At 45.7% G+C, this 19,470-nt stretch overlaps 1 protein-coding gene across 1 annotated transcript in view; it reads left to right on the plus strand.

The window, feature by feature from the left end:
• The first annotated feature begins 8,751 nt into the window (after nucleotides 1-8,751).
• The window catches only part of LOC126100992 (LIM/homeobox protein Lhx1-like), a 103,637-nt gene continuing 92,918 nt past the window's right edge, over nucleotides 8,752-19,470 (plus strand). Inside the window, exon 1 of the mRNA XM_049911659.1 lies at nucleotides 8,752-8,851. Within this exon, the coding sequence (XP_049767616.1) occupies nucleotides 8,761-8,851 (91 nt within the window). The 5' untranslated portion in view covers nucleotides 8,752-8,760. The remainder of the gene's footprint in view (nucleotides 8,852-19,470) is intronic.

Here is a 19,470-nt window from a genome sequence, read left to right on the forward strand (position 1 = left end):
ATTTATTTATGATAATCAAGAGAACCTGATCGTGTCTCCGTAAAGAGAAATTGCAAACAGAGTAGCGTCTCACTATTAAATTCTCCTCGAGACATTTGAGTCTAATCTTTATCTACGATAATGAAGGAAGCTGGGACGTGAACCCAGGTCTCCTTCCTTAATAGGCATGAATGCCATCCATTACGCGACCACAGCGCTACAGCTAACATTGTTGCACGAACTACCCAAGTCTAGTGCCCTCCCTAGCACAAATTTCAATGCCATGTCATAAATTCTAATTCATTTCTTCAGCTTCCATCATTATGAGAGTAGCTTGTTTCAGAAGCAAAGCTCCGCATTCTTGCTCCGATGGGGCAACTAATCTCGACCAACCTCTGTGTCTCTTCAGCCAACGGTGTCATTTGGATGCCATATGGAGAGCCATCTGCTCAGCACACTGCTCTTGACCATGGAGCCGCTGATTATTAATCAATTAGTTCGTCATTTGGCCTCATGAGACTGAGTGCACCCCGCCCCAGGGGTCCACCAAGGAAGAACCGCTGGCTGTACCGGGAATTAAATTAATTGTTGGTAAGGCGGGCGCCAGGTTGAGATTTATTGGGAGAGTCCTTAGAAAATGTAGTCCATCAATAAAGGAGGGGGCTTACAAAACACTCGTTCGACCTATACTTGAGTATTGCTCGTCAGTGTGGGATCCGTACCAGGTCGGGTTGACAGAGGAGATAGAGAAGATCCAAAGAAGAGCAGCGCGTTTCGTCACAAGGTTATTTCGTAAGCGTGATAGCGTTACGGAGATGTTTAGCAAACTCAAGTGGCGGATTCTGGAAGAGAGGCGCTCTGCGTCGCGGTGTAGCTTGCTGTCCAGGTTTCGAGAGGGTGCGTTTCTGGATGAGGTACCGAATATATTGCTTACCCCTACTTATACCTCCCGAGGAGATGACGAATGTAAAATTAGAGAGATTCGAGCGCGCAAGGAATATTTTCCGGCAGTCGTTCTTCCCGCGAACCATACGCGACTGGAACAGGAAAGGGAGGTAATGACAGTTGCACGTTAAGCGCCCTCCGCCACACACCGTTGGGCGGCTTGCGGAGTATAAATGTAGATGTAGAATCGAAGCAAGGTCCTCCCCATAGCAGTCAGCAGCGTTGACTAATCTACGGGAGAGGATAGCGTGTTTTACAGCTCTGTCCCTACACAAACTCCTTGTTTAACAAATATCGGAAATGGTCCGGGACAGATGCGTCGTGCAGACTTGACCCATTCGTGGCACTCGAATGACCGGCGGAGGCCGACAGCTGTCGGGGCAGGGAGGGAACGAATGAAAAATTCATAGCGGCGAGGGGGCGCAGTGGATGGGGCAGGGAAACTGGTGAATGAGACTTAACTCGGGCCGGACGCCGGGGCGTCGAGTGCGTTTGTGCGCCGAGTGCTCTCGATCCGGAAGGCTCTTGTGTTGACTGAGCGATTCGCTACACGCCTCGCCCGGCGCCGCTCTGCTACTGTGCCAGCGTGTTTGCACAGACGGCCAGTCGCATGCTGCGCGCAGCGGCGCCCGTGGGTCGTGGGGCAAAGAGATCGGGCCCGGCGTCTCCAGAGGGATGGCGCGAACGGACCGCGACCGCGTCACCAGCAGGGGCGCAGCACCGCAAAGATGGCGCAGGAAATCGGCCGTGTCCTTCCTGGTATCAGATTAATCAGTTTAACTAAACAACGGAAGACCTACATCAGAACTGTTCTCAAGGCGACGCACTTAATTTTCGATACGTAGCGTGAGAGAATCAAAGCATTTGAGATGTTGTGCTATAGATGAATGTTGAAAATTAGGTGAACTGACAAGGTAAGAAATGAGGAGGTTCTCCGTGCATTCAGCGAGGAAAGGAATATATGGAAAACACTGCCGGGAAGAAGGGACAGGATGATAGGACATCTGTTAGCGCGCGGGATTAGCCGAGCGGTCTGAGACGCTGCAGTCATGGACTGTGCGGCTGGTCCCGGCGGAGGTTCGAGTCCTCCCTCGGGCATGGGTGTGTGTGTTTGTCCTTAGGATAATTTAGGTTAAGTAGTGTGTAAGCTTAGGGAATGATGACCTTAGCAGTTAAGTCTCATAAGATTTCACACACATTTGAACATTTTTTGAGGACATCTGTTACGACATCACGGAATAACCTCCATGGCACTACAGAGAGCTGTATAGAGCGAAAACTGCACAGGAAGACAGAAATTGGAATACATCTAGCAAGTAATTGAGTAAGTAGGACGCAATTGCTGCTCTGAGATGAAGATGTTGACATAAGAAAGCAATTCGTGGAGGGTAGCATCAAGCCAGTCAGAGGACTGATGACTATTTTAAAAAAAAAAAAAAAATGGTACGGCTCGAAGCCGAAGCCGTGATATATCGTATCTTCAGATGAAGCGAAAAACTAGTAAAACGCACCGGACGCAGACATTCTGATGTAGGAATCGTGGTTCGTTGTTGTTGAACAAGTTTATACTCAGGGCCCTGAGGTGGTAATACGAAATTCACGGTGCTTTTAGCTATGCTGAAAAAATATACATATGTATTGAGTTATTGTGCTTTGGTTCACATACCAATGAACGTACACAACCAGATGGCGTCAGCAGCATCTTTACGAATCAACAAGTTCCGTCGATTGTGCACAGTCGACAGACTAGCTTCTAAAAAGTGTAGACAGAGATGGAGAAAATAGTATTTAAGAGTGTTTGAGGAGGAATTGCCGCTGAGGAGGAAATGAAGATTCTTGCTGAGGAGCCCCAAAATAATCCTTACAACTAACAAAAAGAATCCAACAGTAAACGACAGCACGGTTAGTGGTAAACTTAAGCAGCACGTGATATTGTTTAAATATATAGGCATAAAACTTTTATCCATTACGGATGAGGAACACTGCGACTGAGATGCAAATGTTTTCAGAAACGTTAGCAACCAGTAGCTTTTAGTGATGTTTCAGTGTTCTTTCTTCTTTGCCATGACTGGTTTCAACTCGCCAAGCGACTTGTTGTCAGATGGTAGACACTTTTTGGTGATTGTAGAACTGGGGAATTGTGTACAGTTTTTTGCTTTTATTGGTTTAATCGTAGTGCACAAACCAGTTTGGAACACATGCTTCATGTTTTTTCTAGTTATTTTGATCACACAGAGGAGCTGTTATCTGTGCCAAAGTTTGTGCAATGCTACAATCAATTACTAAAAATAATGTAACATCTGATGATGAGTCACTAGGCGACTTGAAACCGATCGCGATCAAATAACAACTGAACCATTACAAAAGGCAATTACTTACGAAAACATTTAGGGATAATACCAAGAAGCTGCTCAGTTAGTATCAGCACTAAGCGAGAGACATGGGCTGCCAATATGGATTGCGAATGACTATATACTAGAATGGCCAGGATAATCTGAATGCCAGTAAAACCGCAATACCATCATAGTACTCCTAAGTGCAGCAACCACGGAGAGAATGGAGAATAATTTCGACATTACTGTTCATGGAACTGGCAAGGGTATAAGTGAAAGAACCCAGTACAACATGAACACAGCGAGGAAGCTAGGAATATGCAGTCTAAGTACACTTCTGAAAACGGGGAAACTGGAAAAATCAAAATTATTATTATTATTAAGAAAGGGTATGAATTGGACTGATCAGGTGAACTGAAGACCCAGACTTGATACTAGAGTGTAGCTTTCGTTGCAGCGTTTGCAGTGTTTACGAAATAGGCATGGAAGCAGGCACCAAATTCAGAGACGCGCTGTAAGCATCGTAACTGGTCGGTACAGATACTGGACAAACTGAAAAGAAATCTTTGGATGGAAGTCGATGCTGTAATCGTGAAACCCAGTTGGGTACATTTTAGAGAAGTGGCGCTAGGTATTTGACTGCCGTCACCATCGCGTGATTTGCGAAGGAATAACATAAGAGTGGTTAGGACGAGTACAGCCCCTACGCGAATAGAATGGGGCAGAAAATCGTTGATATTGGCAGCAAATACTGCAAAAAACGCTAAAATCACATCGCCAGCCATGTGGCTTGGAAACGAGCGCCCTCTACCTACTCCCCGCCTGACGTATTGGATTCATCTCCTACTACAAACATGATCCGACGTTGCCTTTAAATCACAGATTGAGGACGCAAGCGGACAGTACAAATTTGAGGGCCTTTACGAGTCTGCACTCTGCTCTTATTTACGAGCAGAGTACAGACTCGTAAAGGCCCTCAAATATAGCAACAATGAAGCTCACTCTCTCCCTTCACCTTCTGGCCACACACACACACACACACACACACACACACACACACACAAATATATACCTCCATATGAACATATGAAGTTTTTTGTTTAGAATCACTATCACCTTTCAAAGCGTATACCTCATATATATATATATATATGTGTGTGTGTGTGTGTGTGTGTGTGTGTGTGTCAGGAGGAAAGCTGCATGTTTTGAAAGTGATTCAAAAACTGGTTCAAATGGCTCTGAGCACTATGGGACTTAACTGCTGAGGTCATCAGTCTCCTAGAACTCCTACTTAAACCTAACTCCTAGAACTCCTACTTAAACCTAACTAACCTAAGGACATCACACACATCCATGCCCGAGGCAGGATTCGAACCTGCGACCGTAACGGTCGCGCGGTTCCAGACTGTAGCGCCTAGAACCGCTCGGCCACTCCGGCCGGCGGTAGAGATTCTGAACAAAAAACTTCATATGGAGGTATGCCCTATTCCAAATGGTTTCCGAGATAGAACACATTAAATATCACTTGTGTACGTTTTTCTCGAATAACTCGAAAACCGCATCCTCCAGCGAAAACGTGTTGCAGTACAAAATTAAACTATATTAAATTTCCTACAAAGAAGGTCCAATTAATTTTTTTCTCTAGAACTAATGGTTTGCACAAAGAGAGCGCGAGAATGTAGAAGAACTCACTCGACGCGCATGCGCTGTAGCGTATGTAGTTTTCGTAGGCCAATTTGAGGTACCATATTGAGGTAGCAAGATGAGACGAGCGGTTTGATACGGGACACTTGTGGTCTACCACGTCGGGAATCTACCGCGGCTGATGCGGCTACAATAGTGGGACACTCCTGGAGAATTCTGGCATCTCTGTACGCTCCGCCACGTCCTGTACGTGGGCTTGCGGAGTACATACGTAGATGAAGAGTAGACCCTTCTCGGCTCGGAAGAACCCCGCGCGCTCCGCTGTCAGGAGCGGAGACGGCGGCTGGCTGGATGTTAATCGTGCCGCTTCCAGCTCCAGCTCCAGCCCCGTGGCAGGCGCTCGACCCGCGAGTGCTGTCAGCCGCGGAGACGCGGGCAGCGCACAGCCCGCATGAAATATTCATGGCCCGCCAGCAGCTCGCCTCACCTCGCCTCGCCGCCACAAAGGCCGCGTCTTTCGCCCCGACAGTCGCGCCTACTTCCAGGCACCTCAGCCTATCTGCGAGCCGCCTCTCTTCCTAGAGCGCCAGAAATACGATAGCCACACCAGGCTATCTTAGACCACGGAAACGTCTTCACTACCCTCGTCATCGCGCATTTTAGTTCCACATCCATATGTCTCTCGTAAACCCCACCGCTCCGTTAATCTTACCAGATCAATTTTACCACCAGATGCAACCTTTCTAAGACACAACCAATAGTTTTAGAACAAACCATCTGAAGTTTCCGTCTCTATGACTAGTGCCTCGTAATTCATAATCGTTCTATATACAGTGGGCTGGGACCATCACTCGCCAAAAAACATGGAAAAAACCACCCATTACCCGAAGGACAAATAGCCTACAATAAACTGAAACGACTAACTGACTGAACATGGAGGTCGTACGACTCCGCCACACTCCAAACTTACTAAGCACTACTCCGACCTTTATCGTCAGTGCCACTACCGCCTGTGTTTCCTATCCATCGAATTCTATCACTTCCCCCAAATCCTCACTTGCCACACTGTTGTGTAGTCAGCGCGTACACAACTTTTCCAATAGAGCGCGCCCCGCTAAGCACAACAGCGCAGGCGCAGCGCTCGTTCGTCTCCGCGCTACGAGATGGCGCTGTCTTAGAGACGGACCAAATTCTGCTTCCGCCGATCCGCGTATTAATATGTAACGCAGCCAATGAGATTGCTGCTAACGTAGAACCTTTTCTCCTCGCGGATCACACTCGCGCAGTGATACCTGACCGCACGAGGTATTATAAAGAGTGTACAGACCTCCGATTAGTCAGTCTGCATTTGTCTGCACCAGTCCATACCAGTCTGCGTTAGTCTGCATTTGTCTGCATTAGTCTGTACCAGTCTATAGTCAAGTTTCAGTCTGTGCGTAATAAGATTACCATATTCCTGTACATAGCCATGAAGCGAAATGAATAGACACTTTGTCAAGGATCAGAGATATATGAGAATAAGATTAACGTACCAAGACCAAAGGAACCTCAGATTGTCAGTTGTAAACAGCATCCAGAATCAAGTTACGTAATATCTATGATTTTTATTACTTTAATAAATGTGTGTGAAAACTAATCAAGTTCTGTTTAAAGTTGGTCACAATCAATCTGCTACTCTAAGCGTGCAAGTGGCATTTCTATCGTCTGACCTAACGGCAGAAGATAAACACGCCACGATAAGACCACGAGACATATTGCTGACACTCGCCTACTTCGTTAGAGCGGCAAGTCAAAAAATCTGATGGTGTGTGTACGGAAGGTCTTACAGTACGTACCCCACACACACCCTTCGCCTCATCTTAATTATTGTCTTCTTGTCTCTCCTTCCCACGGAGCACCGTATTTCTTACAATTACCGGAAACTCGAGACCAGTCATCCAGTCATCGTCAGACGGCAGCGACGATTTGTTGTACACAGTTCATACTTTTCTCCTATAATACAGTCTATCAGCATATTCATGAGTCTCTTATTTACGAAAGCTTTTGCCTTATATAGAACGTCTCCGCATTTTACTTCAGTGCTATTTACGAAAATAACAACAGTGTTCTCAAACCATCAAGGATAAAAGAATGTTTCTGTTCCACTCCATGTCATGGTTTCTCTTACACCTCCGTTGTTCCAAATCCACATTCCCATCATTTCCGTCCCAGAACCTTTCCCACACACACCCAGAAAAACCGTCAGCACCGTCTGCTGACTTTCTTTTCAAAATCGACAAACTTTTCCTCTACCATGTTCTGGCGCTGCAGTCCGGAACCGCGGGTCTGCTACGGTCGCAGGTTCGAATCCTGCCTCGGGAATGGGTGTGTGTGATGTCCTTAGGTTAGTTAGGTTTAAGTAGTTCTAAGTTCTAGGGGAGTTACGACCTAAGATGTTGAGTCCCATAGTACTCAGAACCATTTGAACCATTTTGAGCCTCTACCATGACAGTCCCAAAATCGTGTAACGTTACTAACTACGGTGCTAAAGACACGCTAAAGATATCACTTTTATTCATGCAGTTATAAAAGTACCTTTGACCTTCAACAAAATCAACAAAATGAGCGTTTTTTAAAATTATTAACTTCTTGTAACACATGTTTCAAGTCACTTTCTTCTTTAAAACCTCTCTTGAATGAAAAGTGAGGCTAGGGAAATGAAATAATAATACAATTATTTCTGTAATATCGGACAAATGAACAGCTCGTCTTCCGTAGACCTACGTACTTGTAGCTCACAGTATGCCTATGAAGGACTAACTCCTCAGCATATTAACAGTCGATTTGAAACCGGTGGCGGTGTAGTCTGTTCGTATCTGTTGGGCAACAGGACAGACGAACTGTCACTCTCACAGTACATATTGAAGTCGAGATTGTATGTTGTGACATAGGTCACCATGAATCGCTGAAGGCAACTCACAGTCTGTGGGTACTGATGTACTTCTCGTCCTGTCGTCTCGTAGCTTGTCCTTCATCAACAGTGCAGTTGGCTGGGAGTTACATGGAGTATTAATACGATCGGATGGTTTTTGTTGGTCGCAGATATCGATTCGTTACTCGACGATGGAAGATGCCACTGGGATAAAGGATACAGATGCAGTTATGAACTATCGCTATTATTATTACTATAATTATTATTAGTTCACAATGAATTTTTCATTCTTCTGTCGAGTGTGCGCTGATACGAAACTTCCTGCAGATTAAAACGGTGTGGCAGACCAGGATTGCCGGCTGAAGTGGCCGTGCGGTTCTAGGCTCTGCAGTCTGGAACCGTGAGACCGCTACGGTCGCAGGTTCGAATCCTGCGTCGGGCATGGATGTGTGTGTTGTCCTTAGGTTAGTTAAGTTTAAGTAGTTCTAAGTTCTAGGGGACTAATGACCTCAGAAGTTGAGTCCCATAGTGCTCAGAGCCAGCCAGACCAGGATTCGAACCGCAGCTCGAAAGACAAAAGTTCCAGGTTCGAGTACTGGTCCGTCACACGGTTTTAATTTGCCAGGAAGTTTGAAAGCTACTATCATTGTCATCATTGTGTACTGGTAATATAGCATGCACATTGTAATCTCGTCTGTTAAGGTGTAAAAACCACGCAGCCAGGTGACATGCCTCTGCGGCGTTGCAGACTCGCTGCTGGGGTCGGGCTCGGAGGACGAGGACGAGGAGTGCGAGCCGGGCGTGGGCGGCGCGGCAGCGCTCAAGGCGGGCGCGGGGGCGGCTGGGGCGGGAGCGGGCGGCGGCGGGGCGGCGGGCGCGCACGGGGGACCGGGCCAGCCGCCGCCCCACACGCCGCTGCAGCCGCCGCCCGAGGCCAACAACAACGACATGGTGGGCCCGCTGGTGGGCGGCGCGCCGCCGGGCCCGCTCGTGCCGCCCGCCGACGTCAAGCCGGGCCAGGACGACTCCGAGGACCAAGGTGAGCCCGCGCAGCTGCGCCAGCCCCAGCGAGCTCGGGCCTCTTAGGGAGTAAATCGAGGACGCCCGTGAAGCTAGGAATGAGCTCACAAGGCGACATCACGCCGGTATCGTGCAACACCGCTCCCCAACTGTTATTAATAGCCTCAGTTCGGAGAGATTTCTTCAGGTATGGTGCTTTCACATATCTGGTAATTAGATGCCGCAGAGGTACCAAATTGGGAGCATTTATACGACTACGTTTCACCTCCAATTCAAAATACTCCCAGACTTTTCTACTGGTCAAGATAGAGTGATTAAGAGGGCCATTAGGTAGGAGGTAGGGTGCTTGAGTGTTCGTCAAACCAGGTACGTACGTGTACAGCACTGTGGCCACAGTTGTTGACATGAAGACACGCGTGTCCGCACCATGTCGATTTGGTTGGTTGGTTGGTTGGTTGGGGGAAGGAGACCAGACAGCGTGGTCATCGGTCTCATCGGATTAGGGAAGGATGGGGAAGGAATTCGGCCGTGCCCTTTCAGAGTAACCATCCCGGCATTTGCCTGGAGTGATTTAGGGAAATCACGGAAAACCTAAATCAGGATGGCCGGACGCGGGATTGAACCGTCGTCCTCCCGAATGCGAGTCCAGTGTCTAACCACTGCGCCACCCCGCTCGGTCGCACCATGTAGAAGGCAGAGCATCACCTGGTTGATAAGGATACTGAAAAAGAAAGACGGAAAAAAAGCACGCTCTTTTATGTCGACGGTAATCTCTACGAGTGGGCTCAACTAAAAACAAACCCTCACTAAACATCACAGAAGTCCGCAGCTCGTGGTCGTGCGGTAGCGTTCTCGCTTCCCGCGCCCGGGTTCCCGGGTTCGATTCCCGGCGGGGTCTGGGATTTTCTCTGCCTCGTGATGACTGGGTGTTGTGTGCTGTCCTTAGGTTAGTTAGGTTTAAGTAGTTCTAAGTTCTAGGGGACTGATGACCGTAGATGTTAAGTCCCATAGTGCTCAGAGCCATTTGAACCATTTTGAAACATCACAGAACCACCTCCGGCCTGCACTACACTAACACCGTCTCAAAGGAAGGCCTCGGCGCTTGTTGGTGACGTCACGTCAGCTAGGCACGGCGAACGCCAGGTCTGTTGCAGGCAGAAACGCCTGGGCATGCTTATCACTATAAATCTCTTATTTTTGGACAAACTGTTTGGTATTGTTTTGGATTCTGCAGTTTTGTTTAGATGAAAGATTTTAATACTATCGTAAAGTTACAAATGAAGATCATAGTTCTGTATTACTGAATCCTGTCGAAACAAACGTAGATCAATAAGAGAAGATGCTTTGCCCCATTGCAAGCTTCGGAAATTTTACATTCAAGTAACTATATTTACTTGATCCATTTTGTTATCGAAACTTACCCCAACCCCCTTACAATTAACTCGTTTCTTTTATTTATTTATTTTCGTTTGACATCGTCACTGGAAATGTGAACTAATTTACATGCGTAAATGTCCAACTGTTGCCAGCCATTAGATTACAGTCGTTTTCAACGAAAGGAATTCTAAACAGGAAACCAAATAGCTTCATACATCGAAAATACTGCTGAGCTTAAACTTTTTTAAACATGCACACTAGAAAAGATAAATATCCCCCTCTTGCAACTGAAAGGAGAAACTTTATAAGATAAAAATATTTTATTTGGGAAAACAAGTATCTCTCTTTTGCCTCTTCTTCTGTCCCCCACCCCCAACGTGTACAATCGCAAGATATTTCATTAACATTCAGTGCTCCTCACCCCATAGTCAACCAAGACACCTAAAGAAGAGCACCAATATGTTCACAGCTTCTTGTAAAAGCAACCCAGTACAAACGTACTTCCTCAGATTTACAAATACGGTAAAGAAGCATGAATTCTGTTGCTGCTGGACCATGAAGTTGTTTTTGTATGTCAATCCTTAAAACAGGTGGAAATTTAAGTTCAGGAGAACACTATTTGTTAAGAAGTGTAATGAATTGCACAATTAATTGATTGCAGAAATCTCTCAGAACAATGTGTGTTGGTCAACTACCGCCAATAGTTTCACATTTTCCTGTGTCAGACAGGGAGACACCACTATTATGAGTATGCCTGTAACAGACCTGGCGTTCGCCGTGCCTAGCTAACGTGACATCACGAACAAGTGCCGAGGCCTTCCTTTGAGTCGGTGTTGACTTCACCCACCATACACTGTGGGTTAAATACCCGCTTGTGCCTTCGTTGTACTCGACGCCTTGCGTCATTAGGTAACAAGCAAATTCGCTATTTTTTCGAGGTACAAGACACGAAACGGCGCTACGTGCAGCTCCCTTCGCAGCATTCTCTGTTTGAAGTGGGTCTGCATTTTTTGACAGCAACATTTTTCCGTGAGTTTGACCCGACTGTAACTGACAAGGTGTGATTCTCGTCTGCGATCAGTGCTGTTTAGGACCCACCATTTTTACGCCGTCTCGTGTAATACCATTCTTTGTTGACACGTTGTGTACTCTGTGTGGCTAGTAACAGTGACAAAGTTCATCGACGATGTCGTTATAGGCAAGTCCAGACACGACAGCTAGTTTTTGCCATTCTGTCTACGTCTCCTCCATACAGCTGTACAGTGCACACCTACCACTTCACTGCCATAAGGGTGACACGGCCACCTGCTGTCAGACACCAGAGATACAGCAATCTGCTTCAGCCAGCTTTGACAGTCCACAACAAAAGCAAGAGTCCTTTATGCAAGGGAAAAAGAAAGTTCAGTGATTCAAACGACACTCTGCTATAAATTTTAATATTTACGCTTTAACTGTATGTAGGACAGTTTAATTATTCTTGTGTTGCTGTTGTCCACATTATAGTCATTATGAATAGTAAGATGGATAGTGGGTCATTTGTTTTTTAGTCCGGGGTTAAATAATTTTTAATTTTCGGGGTTAAATAATTTTTAATTTTCCAAAATAATTTTTTAAGTTTCCAAGAATATTTTTGTGCCCAAAAGAAATTGGGTTTCAAGAAGATTTTTAGTTCACGAGGAAAAGACTGATGAGGACATTTACCGTAATTTGCGATGTGCTGTGTTCCGCGTAGCACACAATTTCGATGTCTGGATTTTTTAAAGAGCCGTCATGCGTAAATAATAAGTAGCTACAACCAACTTTCTGACTGTTGACATAGTTGCATTTTTATTTCCTTGTATGACGTTTGGAATGTTCACTATGATACGTGCTAGCTGCAACTATTAAGAGTATTAACAAGGAACATGTATACTCGTTACAATTTGCAGATGACCAACTGATTATAGCCCAAGACTATGAGGACATAGAGTATATGACCAGAAAATTGATTCAAGAATATAAAAAATCAGGTCTAAATGTAAACATGAATAAAACAAAGTACATGGTAATTGGTGGAGTGAATGGAGACTTAATATTAGAAGAAGGGATGGGAACAATAACAGCTACTGAGGAATATAAATATTTAGGTGTGAAAATTACAAATGATGGGAAACAGGACAAAGAAATTAGATCAAGAATAAATTCTGGAAAGACGACAATCTCTTTATTGAATGGAATTCTCTGGGACAAACACATAACAACTGATAACAAAATAAGGATTTTTAAAACAATAGTTAGGAGCATTATTACATATGGTTCAGAAGTGTGGACAACAAAATGGCAACTGAAATCAAAATTATTAGCCACAGAAATGGATTTCTGGAGACGTTCAGCAAGAATATCAAGACGAGAAAGAATAAGAAATGAAGTAATCAGAGACAAGATGAAATGTAAAAATTCAATTATTGATTTCATCGAGCACAAACAACTTAAATGGTATGGACACATCAGACGAATGGAACAGGAAAGGCTACCAAAATGCATAATCGACTGGGTACCAATTGGAAGAAGAAAAAGGGGACGACCACCTGATACATGGAAACAGGGAGTTCAGTCAGCAATGAGGAAGAACAACATTCCTGAAGATTTATGGACAAATAGAGAAGAGTGGAGAACAATAATTAGTGACTTACTGTAATCTAGAATAGGTGCTGGAAAAATGTACTCACATTGTAAATCCAGAATAAAAAAAAAACAAGGAACATGTTACAAACGCGATGATACACAATGCTTGCAACATATGAAGCATTCCTTGCTAAATAATGATCAAAGTAAATGCAAGCCGACCTGACAGAAAGAGGTACAATTACGTTTTCCCACCTTCTTTTAATCGACCTAATGACTGCGGCTTGTTATACATAAAATCTAGCAACCAAACTCTTATTACATACACACTGTCGAGCACGCTGGAAAATTTCTGAGAGAGATGTTCATGGTCGTTGACCGTGGACGAGCAATTCCGGGAAATAAATTTCATTGGGTCCACAATCAGGCCAGTGAAACACTGAGCGATAGTAGACTGAAGTGTGGGTAGAAATACTTGATGTACCTTGGAGCTGCTCGCAATTAAAGCAATGAAGAAAAATTTTAACTGCTCCTACCTTTGCCTGTTGTGTCACGAGTTAAGCGAAGTGTGGATTTGTACCGATCCATCTTTGGCTGATCCTACACGTTGGCGGTTTCACAATGGCACGCCACAGCGTTTGCCGAGTCTGCCCGTCTGCCGGACGGGGAATGGACGCCTAGAGAGAGTTTTTGAGGCGCGGGGGAGGGCCCGGGCTCCCGTGTGTCCCGCCGGCGCACAACGGGCGCCTGTACGCCGCCGCCTTTGAAGCCCGCCGCCGCAAATGGCCCGACGCGACGCCACAGCGGCCGCCGACAACTGTATTGCCTGCTGACCCCTTTCCCGGGATCACACTCGCCACAATCGAGTCCGCTCTTCAATCTCAACCCTCCGAGGGAAACTTTTCCTTTGCCAGCATTCGTGACGCATGTCGCTGCTGAGAACACCCCGTCATCCATCAGGCGGGGTTTGGGAAAGTGCTGAACATGTGACACTTCAAGCTTTCCCGGCGGATATGTGGGGTAAATAGTCTCCAAGATTTGGTGCCGAGAGACGTTGTGCAAAATTCCACAATATTCTCTTGGAGCAACTGTCCGACATTTTCAGGTGGTTGAATCTTGTTGGTGACTACGGTCAGTAGTACCTGGTTGGTTGGTTGGTTGGTTTTGGGGAAGGAGACCAGACAGCGTGGTCATCGGTCTCATCGGATTAGGGAAGGATTGGGAAGGAAGTCGGCCGTGCCCTTTCAGAGGAACCATCCCGGCATTTGCCTGGAGCGATTTAGGGAAATCACGGAAAACCTAAATCAGGATGGCCGGACGCGGGATTGAACCGTCGTCCTCCCGAATGCGAGTCCAGTGTCTAACCACTGCGCCACACCGCTCGGTCAGTAGTACCTATCCACCAGTAAAGTTCAACCACCTAAAGATGTTGGACAGTTGCTCCGAGGAAATACAGGGTGATTCAAAAAGAATACCACAACTTTAAAAATGTGTATTTAATGAAAGAAACATAATATAACCTTCTGTTATACATCATTACAAAGAGTATTTAAAAAGGTTTTTTTCACTCAAAAACAAGTTCAGAGATGTTCAATATGGCCCCCTCCAGACACTCGAGCAATATCAACCCGATACTCCAACTCGTTCCACACTCTCTGTAGCATATCAGGCGTAACAGTTTGGATAGCTGCTGTTATTTCTCGTTTCAAATCATCAATGGTGGCTGGGAGAGGTGGCCGAAACACCATATCCTTAACGTACCCCAATAATAACAGATAAGTGACAATGTGGTGGCGCTCCATCCTGCTGAAATATGAATTGTTGTACTTCTTGTTCGAGCTGACGCCTAGTCAACAGCGCCTCAAGCGAACAAATGTACAACTAAATGAAACTTTATAGCTCCCTTAATTCGCCGACAGATAGTGCTTAGCTCTGCCTTTTGTCGTTGCAGAGTTTTAAATTCCTAAAGTTGTGGTATTCTTTTTGAATCACCCTGTATTGTGGAATTTGCACAATGTCATCCGGCGGCAAACCCATGAGGACTATTTACATTGCTCAACATCTTTGCCGAAATCGTGCCACTATACACCGTCTAACCAGGTGCAGATCGAAAGTGGGGAGCGGGCTGGAGGTCATGGAGAACACAGTCTAAAAATGGCAAGCAATCCGAAACTGTTACACGCTACGTTTAAAAGAGGTCACTTTTTAATTGCTCGCTAGAAGGCTCTAGCCCTCTACTAAGGAAAGAAAAGGATAGCAGAAACACTCAGATTCCTGGCCATAGGCGGGACCGACTGAAAGAAACTTGATTCCTCTCCATTAACGCTCGCATAGCCACAGTGTGCAGGCAGTGTTCACAGTCGTAGTGTTGGGTGAGATACTGTTTATGGTGAGGTCACACTTCGATGCTTTGTCGTGTAAATCGTTATTCTTGAAAGTTATGCTAAGATGATGCGTTAAGCATCAATATAACCAAGGTATTGTTGCTATATTAAAATATTTTATATATGTTCTTGTTAAACGAAATTGCAGAAATTACAGGGGAATTTCTCTAGTATTCACAGCATACAAAGTACTGCCACGTATAATATTGCAAAGAGTCAATCCCGCCCCTCGTACCCAGAGTAGACTTCTGGAAAAAAGATCGACTATATACAGAATATTTTGCATCAAACCTAGCAGTGAAAATGTGTGGGCACACAAGAACTTCCATTGCCTTTTCATTGGTTTTTAGAAGGCCTAGGAATCGGTATACAGAGAAATGATATGGGAAATCATGAGAGAATGCTTAAGTCCTAAAAAACAAATAAGTCTGGTCAAAATGTGTACGGAGGAGGTGGTACGCGGGATGACATACTGCGGCTCGCTATAGAATTATTGTGAGAACAGAACCGTACTGATGCAAGGTGATGCGCTATACCCACTTGCCTTGTAATGAAGAAGTACTATAAAAACCAAACAAGTAACGAATGAGTACATCGAAGATAACCAACCAAATACATTGGCCCATGTAGAAGATGTAGTGTTATTAGAAAATAGCACTGATGATACTGAAACGCTGCAGGAAAAACTAAACGAAACCGCCATGGAAATTGGTTTAAAAATTAATGAAGAAAAGACAGAATAGATACAGAGAGAGAACTTGGCGACAGAACAACATGATGACCTTCATATACCTAACTACAATCTGAATAATACTTCTAATCTAAAATACTTTGGTGTAAACAGAAGACAAGTAATTACCAAATTAGGCTACGAACTGCAAGTGAAGTTCACTTTTCCTTCAAAAAACTTCTATCCTTCAGAGTGCTGACTATGGAAACCAAGGTGAAACTCGATAACACAACAGTACTGCTATATGAGGTGGAAACGCGGAGCATGATCAAATGAGAAGAGTACCGAAACTCAGTGTTCGAAACTGAAGTATACAGAAAAATCTTTGGGCCTACGTTTGGGGCAACACAAGGACGGTTTGGAGACCCAATGAAGTAGTAGTCAAGGTATCCCAGCAACGCTCGATAGGGGCAGACTATGGTCCCTCTCACGACAGATCGTTAGGTACACGATAGGAAGGGTGACCTCAGACTTTAAAATATTGGGTATCACTGAATGGACGGAAGCCGCGCAAGACAGGAAAAACTGGTGGCAACTACTGAGAGCGGCGCGGTATCGTCACGTCCTAAAGAACCTAGTGGACTGATGCAAGGATGGATATTGTTATTAAATCCTAAACAATTGTGGTAGATTAAAAGTGGGTGTGGCATCGAATTATACAGTGGTGTGCAAAACGTAAGGACAAACGTAGCTTTCTCAAGATGTGTCGCCCCCAAGCAACCCAGGTCCATTGAACTTGGACCATGCACAGAAGGAACCACTACAGAGAAGCACAGAAGTTAGCCGAAAGAAATACGCAATGAGACGAACAGAAATGAGACTTTTATTCAAAGACAATAAATGCACTGACGTCACGGCTCGAAAGTACTAATGGTGTCACATGATCCTTAACAGGGCGTATGATCATCACGGACGACATCTGTAACGTGCTGCTACGCGGGGCACAAAGCTGGTTAAGAGTTCTTGTGGTAAGGAGTTCTATTCCTCCATAAGCACTGCTGACAACTGGGTCGTTGGTGCATGTGGCCGTAATGCACACAGGTGCTCGATGGGATTTAAGACATACTAGGTCATTAGCATTGGAGGGCAGCGTGGAGGGTAAAAATCGTAGAGGGAGACCAAGAGATCAATACACTAAGCAGGTTCAGAAGGATGTAGGTTGCAGTAGGTACTGGGAGATGAAGAAGCTTGCACAGGTAAGAGTGGCATGGAGAGCTGCATCAAACCAGTCTCAGGACTGAAGACCACAACAACAACAACAACAGGTCATTAGCGAATATCATCTCGTTCCACGAGCCCCTCCACATGCGCTATTCGATATCGTCGCCCACAATTATCTATAAAAATGAAGTCAGGGCCGAATGCTGCCCCGAAAAGACGGTGCTCAACGCAGCCCTCAAAAGACGCACTTGGGGAAGGAATATGGTGCCACAATAACGATTTTAAGGTTAGCCCGTCCCTGCAACATTACTCCTCCTCACACCATAACACCTGGACCAAGGCGAAACGATCGTGTTCGACAATGTTCCTGGGTGCATTACGTGCTACCACCTGTCGCCATATGACGGTACGTCCAGAACTGTCGAACGTGATCGTTTTGGTGGTCCAGGTTTTATGCTGTGGGGAGGCATAATGTTGCCTGGATGTACTGACTCCCAAAACTTTGAACACGGTACGCTCAACACCGAACGATATTGTGACACTATATTCCATTCCCTTGCACATCAGGGATGCATTCGGCTGTGACTTCGTCTTCATAGATGACAAATGCGCGCTGCATCGAACAGGTGGAGGAGATCTTGGAACGACGGAATATTCCATTCCCTTGCACATCAGGGATGCATTCGGCTGTGACTTCGTCTTCATAGATGACAAATGCGCGCTGCATCGAACAGGTGGAGGAGATCTTGGAACGACGGAATATTCGGCGAACGGAGTCGCCTACCCGTTCAACGATTCAAGTGCTGTATGGGATGCGGTGAGAAGACGTGTTGCAGCAGCTTCCATCCAGTAGTTGTCAACCATACCACAGGAACTCCTCACCAATCTAGTCGCCAGTGTATGAGAACGTTGCAGAGAATGCATTGCCGTCTGTAGTGAACACAGATCGTTGCAAGAATCACGTCCGTCCTTTTTCAATGTCGACCATGACGACCATATATCGCGGTGACTAGAGTGTAATAATTGTCTTTGAATACAAGTGTCATTTCTGTTTGTTTCGTGTCGTATTTCCCTCAGTTGCTTTTTTTTTGTTATGGTTTTAGGGCGCAAAGCTGCTACGGTCCTTCAGTTGCCTTGTGTACTACACTGAAGCGCTAAAGAAACTGGTATAGACATGCGTATTCAAATACAGAGATATGTAAACAGGCAGAATACGGCGCTGCGATTGGCAACGCCTATATAAGACAACAAGTGTCTGGCACAGTTGTTTGATCGGTCACTGGTGCTGTAATGGCAGGTTATCAAGATTTAAGTCAGTGAGAACGTGATGTTGTTGTCGGTTGACGAGCGATGCGACATAGCATCTCCGAGCTAGCGGTGAAGTGGGGCTTTTCCCGTACGAAGATTTCGCGAGTGTACTGTGAATATCAGGCATTCGGTAAAACATCCAATCTCCGACATCGCTGTGGCCGGAAAGAGATCATGCAAGAACGGGACCAACGACGACTGAAGAAAATAGTTCACTGTGACAGAAGCGCAACCCGTTCACAAATTGCTGCAGACTTCAATGCTGGGTTATCAACAATTGTCAGCGTCCGAACCATTAAACGAAACATCATCGGTATGGGCTTTCGGAGCCGAAGACTCAGTTGTGCACCCTTGATGACTACAAGACACAAAGCTTTACGCCTCGCCTGGGCCCGTCAACATCGACACCGGACTGTTGGTGACCGGAAAAATGTTGCCTGGTCGCACGAATCTCGTTTTAAATTGTATCGAGCTGCTGGACGTGTACTGCAGCAACCTTATGAATCCATGGACACTGCATGTCAGCAAGAGACTGTTCAAGCTGGTGGAGGCTCTGTGATGGCATGGGGCTTGTGCAGTTGGAGTGACATGATTCCACTGACACGACTCTGACAGATGATACGTGCGTAAGCATCCAGTCTGATCACCTGTATTCATTCGTGTCCACTGTGTATTCCGACGGACTTGGGCAATTCCAGCAGGACAATGCGGCACCTCACACTCCAGAATTGCTACAGAGTGGCTCCAGGCACACTCTTCTAAGTTTAAACACTTCCACTGACCACCAAACTCCTTAGACATGAGCGTTATTGGCCAGATCTAGGATGCCTTGCAACGTGCTGCTCAGAAAGGAGCTCCAACCCTCGCACTCTTACGGATTTATGGACAGCCCTGCAGCATTCATGGCGTCAGTTCGCGCCAGCACTACTTCAGACATTAGTCGAGTCAATGCCACGTCGTACTGCGGCACCTCTGCGTGCTCGTGGGGGCCCTACACGGTATTAGGTCGGTGTACCAGTTTCTTTGGCTCTTCAGTGTATACTGTAGCAGTAATTTACATGTATACACCGAACT

This window comes from Schistocerca cancellata, chromosome 9 (assembly GCF_023864275.1).
Source record: "Schistocerca cancellata isolate TAMUIC-IGC-003103 chromosome 9, iqSchCanc2.1, whole genome shotgun sequence".
Classification (NCBI taxonomy): domain Eukaryota; kingdom Metazoa; phylum Arthropoda; class Insecta; order Orthoptera; family Acrididae; genus Schistocerca; species Schistocerca cancellata.